We start from the raw sequence: 16,567 nt of genomic DNA, 5'->3' as shown, positions 1-16,567 counted from the left end.
TTGAAACTTGTCATGTGTAGTTTGGAATTCGATCAACTGATCTAGTGCTCTGCTGTCCCCCGGAGAGGACAGAGAGCACGAGCCACCTCATGAAGAAGACAAGATGGGGTCCCAGAGAGGACTAAGAGAATGAGCTGCCTCGTAGAGACAGCACAGAGTCAATAACTACTCAATTTTGAAGCTTCGAGGTGAATATGGAGGAGGTCAGCAGTTGTTCTTCACGGAGGCTCCAGGGTCGATGGTGTTCAGTAGCCAGGATGGCAGCGCTCATACCCTGCATGGCAGTTGCTCTTCATAGAAGGACTGAGATCGTTTAGCCACTCTCCTCGATACCGATGGGAGGATGTTTTCAAAATTCTGAGATTTATGTGATTATTGGACTGTAGTAATATTGGTCTCCTTCAGTTTACTGTGATTTTTTTCCTTGCTGCCAAATGGCAGGTGGGCGATAAGTTACTTTTTGTGCAAGGGTGGAGTTGAGGATTTGGGATCTGATGCTCTTGTTGGTGTTCTTCCGTGTGGATGATCTGTTTTTTGTCTGTGAGAGAAGGTGTTGGGGGCTTGGTACCATTGTCACTGTTCTTTTCTGCGAGGGAGGGGTTGGGGGTTTGATGTTCTAGCTGCTGTTTTTTGAACAGGCGATCTGTTAGTTCTTGTGCGAGGGAGGGGGTTGGGGATCTGGGGTTTGGTGTTCCAGTTGCCATTTTCCATGTGGGCGATCTGTTATTTTTTTTGTGCGAGGAAGTGGGTGGGGGCAGCTTAGGGTTTGCAGATTTTGTTTCTTTTTCATGGGGGGGGTTGATGCATTCTCTTTCAGCAAATTCCATGGTTTTCTGTACTTCATGACTACCTGGAGAAGACGCATATCGGAGCTGTATCGTATATGTATACTTTAAAAATATAACAAACCTTTGAACCTTTTCAAGAGCACCAATTTCTCCAGGAACTCATTCAACATCAGCAGAATGAAGATGAGAGTATCTATAGAGATAACTGTGGAGGTAACCCATTCTGCTTTGCAATATATCGTCACAGGAGACACTCAGCTGCACGTTCCACCCTTTGTACTTCACAACTGAGCTAATTACTGTTGATTTCCATTATTTTTAACCAGTAACTTCAGATCCGAATGATTTACTTTGAGTTATATTTAAAAGAACTCCATTGCCATGAACTAGTCTCATCTTCTGCACCAATGCTTTCAGCTACAACAGAATTACAAAACGTTAAAACACATTCACATTCCTCCAACATTCAACCTGATTTAAATCTCTTTAAATCAAAGATCCATAAGAAGATGGCACCAGCAACCACGGGCAACATTCTCCAGAAAATGGCCCACAAAACTCTTTCTTCCTCTTCTTTTATGCCTTCTTTTTCTTTCAAATATGGTTCTGGTACTGTTGGACCCTGTGATCTATATTTGATGGAGTGATTTCGGGCCATTTGAGCCATCTGGCACTTGCCTCCAAGAAGATTCCAGGAGGCAAGTGGCCTCGAAGCCAAGAAGCATAGAGATGGGACGTGTACCAATAATCAACTCCATTTCTCACCAATCTCGTTGATTAAAACGTGGAGGAAGATTGAAAACACCGAGTCGGGTGCAGAAGATGAACAAGTGTTCAGTGCCATCTACCAGTTTCTCCCTCGCTGCTGCCAGAGGAAGGTGTCAGCATATGACCGTCTCTCTCTCCCCTCCCCACCACCCACTGCTCCCAAGGGAAGGCATCTGCATTTGAATGGTCTCCCTCCCTTGATGCTGTCAGAGGCTGGTTCCAAAGTTCTCGGTCTACTGCTTGTGGATTGGACTGTTGCTCCTTTCTCTGTTGCTGCTTTGCTATTTTTGGGTAACTTTGAATCGGGGCAGCCTTCAGATAATGAGCATTGAGCTGAAATGAATATGAATTCTTCAATCTTGTGTTTTTGTTTATTCTTTCACGTTGCTATTTCTGCAATTTTTTTTGCACGGAGGTTTGATGTTCTTGTTGCCATTTGCACTATTAGTTTTTTGTGTGGTGTGAGAGTTGACATTCTTGTTGTTTATGTGATTTGTTTTTTCTGCACGGGGGGGGAGTAATTTGATGGGTTCCATGGTTTTCCTTGTTTCGTGACTCTGTGGAGAAGACGAATCTCAGAGCTGTGTGCTGCATACGCACTTTGATAATATATGTACTTTGAATCCTTTGATCCTTTGCCCTTCCTACCAAACTACTTGAAATACCACATTGAAGTTTATCCAATCTTGCAAACTTCCAGAAAAACAAGCAATAATTCAAAAAGATGAGCAATAATCCACTTATACAAATGTCTTAGCAACAAAGGACACTTAACACTTACAAAGAGTGATAAACATCATTATGAAGATCTGTGTTCCTTGCCCAAGGAAAACTGACAACAGCATTCCTTTCCTGGGAGGTCTGAAGATATCTCCATGCACCAGCTTCCAACCAAACTCTTCCTGTGCATCCTCCTGCAGAGATGTCATCAGTATCAAGTGCATCAGTATTATACAGAAACAGTAAACAGTCAAACTAATGTACAAATGTGGCACAAGGCTTCATTAACAACATAACTTAGGTCACTGTGAAGTTTCATTTGTACCAATTCAAAAAAAAATACACTTGTGATAATTTATCCCTTCCTCATGAAAGCCTCACATTGGATCCTGACCTCTCCATGATTCTAGCTTTTCCCTACAGCCTTAACTGTTGAGAAATCTGACATTAGCTCAGAACGACACCAATGTTATACTGCAAATGTATAGAATTATCCCAAATGAGGTTAAAGAGTACACTGCAAACATTTGGATAAGGGAAGTGCTACAGATATTGATAATCTAAGGTAAAATAAGAAATGCTACAAATACTCAGCTGATCAGACTGTATCTATGGAAACAAAGATTACATCTCAATACCCTTTCCATGGTATTGAGTTATGATACAAGATCTGTGATCAGAAATATCAGCTCAGTTCTCTTTCTTATTATGTTAGCTGACATCTTGAATATTTCTAGCACTTTCCTTTCATTAAGAAAAATGAGATCATGAAGAGCTTTAAATATTGGGGGTGCGGGAGTGAAATATTATGAGAAGGCAGTGCTTATGGGAGCAGAGAATAACAGGTTTGTTTTCTCCAATATTTCTGAGCAATAAGAGGAAGGAAAGAGTACTGAGAGTTTCAATATCCTGGAAAAGTATACAAACTACAACAATAGTTACAAAGGAATAGGGGAGCATGCCAGTCATTGAGGAAGGCAATAATGAATCAAGGATGGACAGTGTGTGGGCCTTTGCTTACAACGGGAGTATGTGGAGCAGAGGTCACCATGCATCCTTGAAAAACCTTGGAGAGAACACTACTTGCATTTTTTGGCAATGCACCTTACATGTTTCAAAAATTTATTTACAAAGATAGCACAACTTAATATTCTATTCCTTAGAGTTTCAGAAGGAACAAGGTGTTTTGATTGAAGTTCTCAACATACTGAAGGGAAGTAAAAGAACCCAATTAGTAAAACCATCACCAGTTGGGCACTGTAGAACAAGGAAAAATAATCAAAGCTGGGCTATAGAAGAGAGGCAATGGGACATGTACACACCAACCCATGTGTATGTCCACAAGTACACAAGATCAACAGAGAATGTTTGGACAGTTCCGTGAACAGCAAATGAGACCAAGTCTATTACTAATTTAGATTCTGAAACTGATGGATTTTTTTCTTCTTGACAAAGTTAGGTAAACAGGGTTTCAATACTGTAAATCCCCCTTCAATATAGGTAAGAAACAAAAGATTCAAGGTAGAGCTACTGAGCTTGCTAGAGATTAAGTTCTAGTGGCGCAGGGAGATGACAGAAATGGGAATGAAGGAATTGCTCCGTGGGAGCTAGCGTGCACCTAATGGTCTGATTGTCCATCTCCTGCATCATAAATAATTGTTGAAGGAACGCACGATAGAATGGGAGAAAGTAAAATCAAAGGTTTAATAAGAAAGTGATTAATTATAACAAAGATTGCATACTATATGAGGAAGATCAAAGCCACAGCACATTGCTTCTATGACATAATTATCATCACCATTTGAACACACTCCATGAATGTACTTACTGCCGAATCAATCTGGTTGTATCTGGCAATATCTTTGTGTAGGGTCCGAAGCATAATCATTGCCACCATTCCAGATAAGAAGAGGACAATCACAAGGGAATTCATAATGCTAAAAAAAAACAAATGAGAAAAACAATTTAACATAAGTAACTGCACCATGACACTTGTTCATCAAATGAGCCAGTTCACTATCTGTATAGGTACTATACACATGGTATTTTCAAAATTTGAATGAATTTCAAATATGCTATTGAAATAGAAAACAGTAACACATTTTTAATTTGGTGATTTGTTCATGTTTCTCAGTTCATGAAAAAAACATTCGATATGAGGTAAAATTACCTTTATTTATAAACAGCCAAACTCTACGTATTTAGATAGATAGATAGATAGATACTTTATTCATCCCCATGGGGAAATTCAACTTTTTTCCAATGTCCCATACACTTGTTGTAGCAAAACTAATTACATATTAATATGAGAACCATAGATGGTTTTGCAAGTCAAATGGAAATTGGGGAAGGTTGGGTGTGGGAAAGGTATACATTAATTTGAATGGTTTATGATATAGACATACCTAAACCACTGAATATTTGTGTGTGGCATGGACTCCAAAATGTAATCCCATCTGGAAGCCCACTTTATCTTAGCATCTTCCTAGAAATGAAAAAAAATTACACGTTAAAATTACCAGCATATATCGTTATCAAATAAATCCTGGCACTTTACAACAATGAAGAACAAATTCATTGAAGCCATTAGTATACTTTTATTTTGATCCACTAATCAGTCAAATACAATTAAAATGTAACTTTCAAACTGAAATATAATCATTCAGAACACGGTCATAATGTTAACCTAACCTGTAAACCTAAACTGCAAATACGCAAGCAAAAGAACAGTTCCTTAGTTTCACAAAGTTGCAACCTGCCATTTGATTGTGACGTGGTTTCCTTATTAGAGTCATAGCCCAATACAGCACAGAAACACACAATCATGAGACAGTCCACAGATGCTGCAAATCCAGAGCAACACACACAAAATGTTAGATAAACTCAGCAGGTCAGGCAACATCAATTGAGATAAATTATTCCCCTCTATAGATGCTGCCTGATTTGCTGAGTTTCTCCAGCATTTTGTGTGTGTTGGATATGAATCAGAGGCAAATGTCAAGACTTAAAAAGGTAGACAGCCATTTTAAACAATCTTAGAATGCAGTTACACAATGAGCAATGACTGCGACAGTTATACTGTTAAACATTTAATCGTTTTGACTAACATTACTGCAAGTAACTAAACACAGTCTTTTTCCACAACTCAGACTAACACACTGCACTTGTCATCAAAACTAATTTGACCATATTCCTTTCACTCACCTGATCCACCCAGGTCCTCTTCCACAGCCTCTTTCTTCCAACCACACTCTCCAGCCCCATGTTTCTCACTACTCCTCAACCTGGCTCCACTTATCAATTATCCACATACAGACCACTCGGTCTCCTATCCTTGCCTGCACCCCACCCCCCCCCCCCCCCCGAAATCACCTCTCCATCCCACCTGCCCTTCATTTCTTAAATGATTCCTCTTATCACCTCTGTTTCCTATCAAAAGGCCTGGATAGAGTGGATGTGGAGAGGATGTTTCCGAAAGTGGGAGAGTCTAAGACCAGAGTGCACAACCTCAGAATAGATGGTTGTCCACTTAGAACAGAGATGAGTAATGTCTTTAGCCAAAGGGTGGTGAATCTGAGGAATTCATTGCCATGGACTGCTGTGCAGGCCAAGACACTAGGTATATTTAAAGCAGAGGTTGATAGGTTCTTGATTAGTCAGGGAGTCAAAGGTTTATGGAGAGAAGGCAGGAGAATGGGGTTGAGAGGGATAATAAATCAGCCATGATAGAATGTGGAGCAGACTCAATTGGCTGAATGAACTAATTCTGCTCCTGTCTTATGGCCCATTAGTAGTTTTTGTTATCACCACCCAGCCGCTGCTACCTCCTTCACCTCTCCTCTCCCAGCTGCTCATCTCCCTCCACGAGATTTAAACCCTGCTCGACAACACGCCCTCACTTTTCTATCTGTCCTTCACGATGTTGTTCTGATGAAGAATCTAAACCCAAAATATATAAACAGATGCTGCCTGACCCCCTCCCCCCACATATTCTCCCATACCCTGAGTTCCTCTAGTGGACCAACTTATGCTTAAAAAATTTTTTCTATTCACAAGGATTACAAGTTGTTTCCTGCAGTAATCTGAAAAGAATGCTCATACAATTCTGGATACAATGCAATAAAGTAACAGTAAACTTATTTATTTAGAAATACAGCGCAGAACAAGGCATTCCAGCCCTTCAAGTAGCCCACTGATTTAACCCAAATCTACTCATGGGACAATGACCACTTAAGCCACTAATTAAAATTAGTATGCCTTTGGTTTGTGGGAAGAAACCAGAGCACCCAGAGGAAACCTACACTCACACAGGAAGGAATGTACAAGCATGATTACCAGAGTGTGCCAGAATTAAACTCCAAACACAAGACCATAAGACAAAGGAGCAAAATTAGGCTATTCAGCCCATCGAGTCTGATCATTCCATCACAGCTGATCCTAGATCCCACCCAACCCCATACACCTGCCTATTTGCCATATCTTTTGATGCCCTGACTGATCAGGATAATATACCCACAGACTTGGCCTCCACTGCAGTCTGTGGCAGAGCGTTCCACAGGTTCAGTCCTCTCTGGCTAAAAAAAAAATCCTCCTTACCTCTGCTCTAAAAGGTCACCCCTCAATTTTGAGGCTGGATACTCCCACCATAGAAAACATCCTCTCCACATCCGCTCTATCCGGTCCTTTCAACGTTCGGTAAATTTCAATGAGATAACCCCATATTCTTCTAAATTCCAGTGAGTGCAGGCCCAAAGTTGCCAAATGCTCCTCATATGTTAACCCTTTCGTTCCCAAAATCGTACTCGTGAAGCACCTTTGGATTCTCTCCAATGACAACACATCCTTTCTAAGATATGGTGCCTAAAACTGCTGACAATACTCCAAGAGCAGCCTGACTAGTGTCTTATACAGCCTCAGCATTATCTCCTTGCTTTTATATTCTATTCTCCTTGAAATAAGTGCCAACATTGCATTTACCTTCTTTACTACAGTCTGAACCTGTATATTAACCTTCTGGAGATCTTGCACGAGGACTCCTAGTCCCCTTGTAACTCTGATATTTGAACCTTCTCTCCATTTAGATAATAGTCTGCACTATTGTTCCTTTTACCAAAATGCATTATCATACATTTCCCAACATTGTATTTGATCAGCCACTTTTTGCCCATTCTTCCAATTTGTCTAAGTCCTGCTGCAATCGCATTGCTTCCTCAGCACTACCTACCCCTCCACCTATCTTCATACACTGACACCTCGGACTGTAATAGCATCACACTAACCGCTAGCACTGAATAATCGGGAAATTGAAATTCAAGTATTTAAATTTGGAATTAACAACCACTGCTGTACAAACCATCTGCTTCACTCACTTACTCAAGGAAGGAAATCGACGGTTTTTATGTTTCTGTGACTCTCAGTTCATAACCTTGTAAGTCAATTCACTTATACTTGAAATAACTTAGTAAGTCACATGTTTCAATGGGTAATTACTCGTGGACAGTAAGTAAATGAAGTAATTTCTAAAGTAATTTAGAAATACAGTACTGTAATAGGCTTTTCCAATCCAATGAGCTTGCACCACTCAATTACACCCATGTGACTATTTAACCTACTAACCCTGGTATGTGGGAGAAAACTTGTACACCCGAAGGAAACGTATAGAGCACACATTACATTGACCTTACAATTGGTGAAAAGGTTGGCACAACACCATGGGGCCAAAAAGCCTGTACTGTGCTGTAACTTTCTATGTACAAACTCCTTACAGACAGCAGCGGAACTGAACCCGGGTCACTGATGCCGTGTAAGTGTTTTGCCAACCACCACGCTTACCGTGTTGCACAATTGTGATTTCTTCCCACATTGCACAGAGGTACTAGTTAGCAGGTTAATTAGTCACTCCCGTGGCACGTGTGTTAAGCTGAATAAAATACAAGAAGAGGAGATTCTACTGGAAATCCAGAACAACCCAATGCTGGAGGAACTCAGCAGGTCAGTCAACATCAACATTTCGGACCGAGACCCTTCATCAGGACTAAGAACTCAGACTGTATATTCCCCTCACAGATGCTGACTGACTTGTTGAGCTCCTCCAGCAGTTTGTATGGGTTGCCTGTGCTTAAATTTAATGCCAAAGTTGAAGAGGTATAAACGGTACCACAGTGGGAATTTAAATCACATGTAAATTCAAGAAGACCTGCTTTGCTGCAATTGACTGAACTACCCTGAGGACAAGACTACCTCAAATATCAGAAGTTCTGCTACAGCTGCTGGAAATGCTATTGCAGTTTTAGAGCACCAACATCTATCCAGTGAAATCATCCACTTCACTGCAATCCACTTTACAGCACATAGTCATGAGGTCATCTCTGACCACACAAACTACATGCTCTCCAAACTGGACTACAGGAGAAACAATTAGTCATTACTTACTGTAAATGTAACCGAATAGGTGTACACAATATTTATTTTCTTATCTTTGTCTTCAGCGGGAATTTCCATCGGGGCTCCATCACAATTCAGGTGGGTGGCGTCCATATGGTTATAACTAAAAGGTAAATAAAGTTGAAAGCATCATTTAAAACCCCAACAAAACACTGCTGACAAATCAGTGCCACGTGAATAATCTGTCTCAATGCATGGCGTTCATCACAGCCAACTATATTTGTTCCTTGTCTCTTCAACGCTAATTTGACTTTGTCATTTAACCATGCACATGAATACAGCCAAAAAAAATCTATTGCAATTTTTCTCATACTATGGATATTACCTTTTGGGCACTAATTTTGCAGCAACCAATCGAGCACCTTCCCATTCTTTGTTCGTTCCTTTGTGGTAAGTGATAAGGATATCCACATGATTGAAAACATAGTAGGTGTTCTTCTTGTTGAACTCAGACTGCAAAATACAAAAGGAGCTGTAACAACAAGATAACAAAAATCGAAGAGCACTAAGGCAAAATGTACCTCAAGTCATCACTCTATTTTCAGAAAATTCAAAACAATGCTTTAAATATGAAAATGATACAAAATAATCAAGTTCTAATCATTTTCATAATCAAGCCAAAAGGGAGGTACTGCTCAACAAAAATCTCTGAAACTAATGAGACATTCATTGAAGATAAATGGACATTTACACTAAAGTGCAAACATACAGAATGACATCAGTGACTCCAGAGACATGCATAAAGCAGCAACAAATGCTTACAAAATATTAAGATTCAATACCACAGGATCACAATTCAGAAGCAGAATATAACCTTGTCTGATTACACAGGTTACACAGCTCTGGTCTGCAACTTACAAAATGCAAATGAAATAATTATCATATCAGATTGCATTAGCAAAAGTGAGCAGTCTGGCACACTAACTTTACAATTCTTACAGGTGGACTGAAAAAGGTTGAACAAGTATGTAAAATACAAAACATGTCCATAAACACTGATAAATTCAGTAAGGAACTCTGGGAAGTGCACAGAATGATTTGAATGTAGGACCTGCTATCATAAGTGACAGCTGCGATAAACAGCACTGACACACAGCTTCCCCTGAAGTTTAACAGTCAAAAGAAACAAAAAACATGCTGCTCAGATGAAAGTGACAGGTTTACAGTAAATGTACCCACTGTTGGATTTGACTGTTTAATTTCTATTTTCTGTGCAGTTTAACATTTACATCTGCTTGTATTTTATAGAACTACTTATATACATTTAGATAGATAGATAGATACTTTATTCATCCCCATTGGGAAATTCAACATTTTTTCCAATGTCCCATACACTTGTTGTAGCAAAACTAATTACATACAATACTTAACTCAGTAAAAATATGATATGCATCTAAATCACTCTCTCAAAAAGCATTAATAATAGCTCTTAAAAAGTTCTTAAGTAGTTTACTTAAATACATTAAATGCAATCAACCCCAGCACTTTAACATATCTTACTCCTGGCGGTTGAATTGTAAAGCCTAATGGCATTGGGGAGTATTGACCTCTTCATCCTGTCTGAGGAGCATTGCATCGATAGCAACCTGTCGCTGAAACTGCTTCTCTGTCTCTGGATGGTGCTATGTAGAGGATGTTCAGGGTTTTCCATAATTGACCGTAGCCTACTCAGCGCCCTTCGCTCAGCTACCGATGTTATACTCTCCAGTACTTTGCCCACGACAGAGCCCGCCTTCCTTACCAGCTTATTAAGACGTGAGGCGTCCCTCTTCTTAATGCTGCCTCCCCAACACGCCACCACAAAGAAGAGGGCGCTCTCCATTTAACTCATTCCACTCAATTTAGCAGTTGAGTATGCTTCCTGGTGGTCACAGTATGTATATGCAATTGTTCAGTGTTGGTGGTTACAATTCTGTATGATTCTGGGAAGTTCTCTGGTATTGCATTATTTGCAAACAGGAAAACTGATTGGTTAACTCTTATCTACAAATTTGAATAGAATGTTTCTTATCAATGGTACAAGAGCTGACCATGCAAGCTCACATCTTTAGCCTTCACTTCTTTCCCTACAAGAATCCTGTTACTGTACACTTCTGTAATGCGCTGTAAGGTTTCACTGCTAATGTAATGGTTTCTCTGTAGCAGCAATGCTTAAGTTATGACAAGTGATGACGGGGCTTTGGAATGTGGGCTATCCAATGCTCAGAGGTCAACGCTGAACCAGAGGACTGAACCGTGAGCTCCAATGTTGCGCATTAGACTGTTTCATGAGAATGGGCCCTTTTTTTTGTTTCTTTACTAACCATACAGTCCAATTAAAAATTCCTGCAACACTGAGCGTCATAGGAAGTCATTCCTGCCTGTGGCCATCAAACTTTACAACTCCTCTCTCGGAGTGTCAGACACACTGAGCCAATAGGCTGGTCCTGGACTTATTTCCACTTGGTATAATTTACTTATTATTATTTAATTATTTATGGTTTTATATTGCTATATTTCTACACCATTCTTGGTTGGTGTGACTGTAACAAAACTCAATTTCCCTCGGGATCAATAAAGTATGTCTGTCTGTCTGTGTAAAGCTCAATTGTTCAATCGCATATTGTGTTCTGTTAGTTATTTCGTGGTACTGATTTGTAACAGGGGACATATTGTGCAGCAACCACCCAAAAAGGATTTCTTAAGTTTGGCCAGGCCAAGGGCTGTCTTCCCCTAGATTAAGCCGCTAGCCAAACTGAGAGTTACACGTCCAATTCTTTGTTCTATTAGCAATTAATAAAGTGATCGTGAAGCAACAAGTTTTGTGCCTCTGCCTTGACTTCTGAAAGAACCTTGGATCAAAAGCATCAGAATCCAACAACGCTAACAAAACATGTGCATCTCTTATATGTATAAGGAATAATGTTAATCTGATTAACACGCCATTAGGGTTAGGGTTGCCTAACCCTAACGAAAATGATTGTCTACTATTTGAATACGTGCACTTGTTTCAAGCATAACTTACATTGATGACACAGGCATCCTTTGGACGGCCATCCTGAGTAACGAAGCATCCAATAGGAAATCCCGGATTACAAAACTTTTGGCCATCTTCTACATCGTAGCACCATGTGACAGGCATGTTATCAATGATCCTACAAAAGGCACAAAACCAACAATGCTAAAAATTACACATTAACGTTAAAATATTAAGATTAAAAACAAGATGAAATGCAGGAGATCCTGGAAATGTTCTCGAATTCTAAAAATAATGATTGGCAGCAACACCTACAAAATGCTAAAAGAACTCAACAGGTCAGCCATAGCCAGCATTTATGGAAATGAATAAACTGCCAGCATTTTGGGCCAAGACCCTTCATCTATCCTGATGAAGTATCTCTGCCCAAAATATTAAATGGTTATTCATTTCCATAGATCAGGGGTTTGTAACCTTTTTTATACCATGGCACCTTACCATTAACCGACGGGTCCATAAACCTCAGGTTGGGAACCCTGCCACGGATGATGCCTGATCTGCTGAGTACCTCCTCTAACATTTTGAGTGCATTGTTCTGGATTTCCAGCATCTACAGAATCTCTTCTTGTGTGTGAGAGATAAAAATGGGGTTACTTTTTGTTTGAATTAGCTAGCAAAAGGTATTTATATAGCCCACTTAAAGATGGAAAAATGAAAAATGCTACAAACACACAATGCTGGAGGAACTCAGGAGGTCAAGCAGCAATGGAAGTTGCTACACAGGAATGCGACCACATAAAGTCTAATACTAAAATTCTGACACAAAGCAATAAAATGATAGAAGACAGCGTAAGCAAAGGACTATTGTAAAAGGAGGAAAAGTAGAGGATTGTGAAAGGTGGTGACTAAACTCAGGGATGCACAACTGGATGACCATTAAAATTTAACAGTTGGAGATTATTGAGACAAGGATGGACCATGTCATAATTGATTAGTGAACAAGGATGAGAATTCTAAAACAATGGCATTGCTTAACCAGGCAGTGAGGATAGATGAATGGAACTTGATAAAAACATGTAATTGTAGACTTCAGAAAATTTCACAGAACCTCTCTGCTCTACATTTCTACAAATTCTGGACAACCAACTTGTTTTACTCAAACCACCCTTCCAGCCATTGAACATTTCATAACTATCCCCTGCACTTTGTTTTAATACACATACACATTTCCCATTGCATATTTTGCCCAAAATGTTAAATATATACCCGTTCTGTTTGCTTTCACTAATCATAATTTACTCATCTTTCAGGAGGGTGAGGTGAGGACCCCCATCGGTCAGTTGAACATGGATATTGCATCCTAGCTGTCTTGATACACAAGTCTGGGCAGTATGATATGGAGAGCAAGCTCCCCCTCTTCACACATCTGATGAACCCACAGAAATGACAGAAACCGATACAGTTTGGTACTAGCAGCATCACAGGATTTGCCAGTCAGCATTGAACTCAATGTATGACTGCCGTAGGGTCTCCAGCTCCAGATTTTTCCCTCAAGGCTTACTACAGAATCTTCCCCCATGAGTGAGTATAGCCGTAAGGCAGTGGAGGTTTGAGATCAGAGTTTTCCTTCTCCTAGATGAGCTGCCAATCACAGCTGGCAAGCCCCATCTATATGAAGCGACTAGTTTTAAGACACCAGTAACCCGCCTTTTCCCCCTTCTCCTGTCAGTAGAAACTGTTCCACCAGGCTTAGTGGTTAAGCCACGCACGAAGGCCTGGAGCTATTTGAAGGCTATTTGAGGCGCACGCCATTGGGAGCTTGTTCCCATTACATCCCACAGAAAGCACTTAGCCCAGGCAGGCTACCTGACCAATACCAAAAACCTGTGCAGGTCGACTGCCCCAAATGATCACCAATATCTTTAACAGCAGTCAGAACACCTGCTTCAAGCTGGCTTCAATTAAACTGGTGTAAAGGAGGACGTGGTAACCTGCCTCTATCATCAACTGTGATGAAATGCTTCAAGAGGATAGTATCGTGATAGTATCGACTCCTGCCTGAGAAGCTACTTGGATCCACTCCAATTTGCCTGCAGGAGCAACAGGTCCACAGCAGGTGCCATTTCATTGGCTTTTCACTCAACCCTGGAACATCTGAACAGCAAAGATGCATATATCAACTACAGCTTAGCATTCAATAGTACCATCTCCTCAAAACTAATCAAGACCTTGACCTGAATACCTCCTTGTGCAATTGGATCCTCAATTTCCTCATTTGCAGACCCCAGTCAGTTTAGATTGGCAACGACATCTCCATGATCACTATGAGCACAGGTGCACCACAAGGCTGTGTGCTTAGCATCCTGATCTACTCGCTTTACAATTATGGCTGCGTGGCTAAGCACATCTCCAATGCCATATTTAAGTTTGCTGATGATACCTCTGTCATTGGCCAAATCAAAAGTAGTGAGCATATGGGAGGGAGTCTAAATATCTGGTTGAATGGTGCCACAACCACCTCTCACACATCAGCAAAAACAAACAGCTGATTATTCACTAGAGGAGGAGGAAACGGAAGTCCATGAGTCAGTCCTCATCAGGGGATCAGAGGTGAAGAGGGTCAGCAATTTTAAATTCCTCAGTGTCATCAATTACTAAGAACGTATGGCAGCGCCTCTACTTTGTTAGAAGTTTGTGAAGATTCAGCATGTCATTTAAAACTTGACAATCTTCTATTGATGTGTGGTGGGGAATATATTGACTGGCTGCATCACAGCCTGATATGGAAATACCAATGCCCTTGAATGGAAAATCCTACAAAAGTAAAGGATACAGCCCAGTCCATCACAGATAAAGCCCTTCCCACCAGAGCACCTACACAGAATGCTGTTGCAGGAAAGCAGCATCTATCATCATGGACCCCCACCATCCAGGCTATGCCCTTTTCCTCACTGTTACTTTCAGGAATGAGGTACAGGTATCTCAGGACCCACACCACAAGGTTCAGGAAGAGTTATTACCTCTACCATCTTAAACCAGAAGGGATAACTTCACTCGCCCCCATCACTGAACTGTTTCCATAACCCATGAGCTCACTCTTCAAGTCATGTTCTGATATTTATTGCTTATTTATTCTTTTTATTCTTTCTTTTTTTCCCTCTTTCTTTATTTGCAGTTTGGGTTTTTTTTGCACATTGGTTATTTGTCCATCCTGTTGGGTGCAGTCTTTCATTGAAGCTATTGTTTCTTAAATTTACTATGATTGCCTGCATCAAAATGAATCTCAGGGTTGTATATGATGATATACTACATATGTACTATGATAATAAACTTACTTGAAGTTGTACCAAACCAATTTCTTTGCTTCAATAATAGCTGCTAATTTTCCTATACAACCTTACAAAAACCACTCCTGATTCTGGAATTCTCAATTTTTCTGCACACTCTCTAGCGGGCTTCACATCCTTCCTATTCAATCCCTTACTCTCTATTTTATATATATTCCTAGAATCGTGTGCTTTAATTAGAATACCATTTTGTGACTATCTACACATAAAACAGACACATTCTGTGCAACTATTGCTGAAGAAATTCCCAGTCTACTCCAGACATTCCAACCACTCTTGCCAGCAACCATCCTCCACTAACATTACCCGCTCCTCTCCCCTACTTGTCTATCACACACCCCTCCTCCATTCACCAATCACCTCCAAATCCTTCCTCACTAGCCACCTCCCCTCTCAGTCCCAATGCAGGGTTTCAATCAGAAATGGAAATGAACTCAGTCCTGCCGAAGAGTTTTGGCCCAAAATGTCGACATTCCTCCTTTCCATAGATTCTGCCTGGCCTGCTGAGTTCCTCCAGGATCTTGTGTGTTGCTTTCAATCAGAAATGCCAAGTTAATTTCTCCAGATATCATTCGACCTGCTGAGTTCCTCCAGCAGATTGTTTGCTGACCAATCACCCCGTTCTCTCCACACCCCTTTCTGCTTTCAAAAGGGTCCACTCACATTCATTCATCTCTCCCTATCCCCAGGAACCTTCCCCTGCATCAGTAGGGTGCAACCCATCTCTTCACCTCCTCTTTCACAACCATCCAGGGCCCTTAAACAACCCTTCGAGGTGGGGCAGAGATTTCACCTCATTTTTAAATCACATTTGGTGTTCTCGATGTAGCCTCTTCAAAACTGGTGAAACCAAACACGGACTGAGCAACCACTTTGCTGAATGTATATATTCTGCCAACTGAGGCCATCCTGAAGTCCCAGTTGCTAGTCATTTTAACTCTGTCCCCATTCCCACACCACTTGCCTGTCCTCAACTATCTCCATTAACCAGGGTGAGACCAAACCCAAAACTAGAACATCACCTCATATTCCACCAGGGTAGTCTACAACCGGACAGCACGAACACTAAATTTTCCAGCTTCTAATAACCTGCTCCCTGCCCTTTTCTCTCCCTCCTGATCCACCCAAGTCCACACGCATTTCTGCTTTCCAATAATCCCATGGACCCCAATCCCCTGTTCCATCTGCCTATCACGCACACTAAGTCAACTTAATTCCTATCTCCTCCTCTATTCACCTCCCGCCGGAATGGCAGGACTGTCATATGTTGAAAGATTGGAGCGACTGGGCTTGTATACACTGGAATTGAGAAGGATGAGAGAGGATCTGATTGAAACATATAAGATTATTAAGGGATTGGACACACTGGAGGCAGGAAGCATGTTCCCGCTGATGGGCGAGTCCAGAACTAGAGGCCACAGTTTAAGAATAAGGGGTAGGCCATTTACAACAGAGATGCGGAAAAACTTTTTCACCCAGAGAGTGGTGGATATGTGGAATGCTCTGCCCCAGAAGGCAGTGGAGGCCAAGTCTCTGGATGCATT

General features: G+C 40.9%; 1 protein-coding gene across 1 annotated transcript in view; it reads right to left on the bottom strand.

Annotated features, from left to right (window-relative positions):
- LOC140734149 (transmembrane 9 superfamily member 2-like) overlaps positions 1-16,567 on the bottom strand; it is a 78,005-nt gene that overhangs the window by 30,090 nt on the left and 31,348 nt on the right. Inside the window, exons 5-10 of the mRNA XM_073057749.1 lie at positions 11,725-11,854; positions 9,046-9,173; positions 8,709-8,823; positions 4,682-4,761; positions 4,105-4,213; positions 2,338-2,470 (exon numbers count right to left, since the gene is read on the bottom strand). Coding sequence (XP_072913850.1) covers positions 2,338-2,470; positions 4,105-4,213; positions 4,682-4,761; positions 8,709-8,823; positions 9,046-9,173; positions 11,725-11,854 — 695 coding nt within the window. The remainder of the gene's footprint in view (positions 1-2,337; positions 2,471-4,104; positions 4,214-4,681; positions 4,762-8,708; positions 8,824-9,045; positions 9,174-11,724; positions 11,855-16,567) is intronic.

Source organism: Hemitrygon akajei, chromosome 10 (genome assembly GCF_048418815.1).
Source record: "Hemitrygon akajei chromosome 10, sHemAka1.3, whole genome shotgun sequence".
Classification (NCBI taxonomy): Eukaryota; Metazoa; Chordata; class Chondrichthyes; order Myliobatiformes; family Dasyatidae; genus Hemitrygon; species Hemitrygon akajei.
This window is presented reverse-complemented; position numbering and strand designations above follow the sequence as displayed.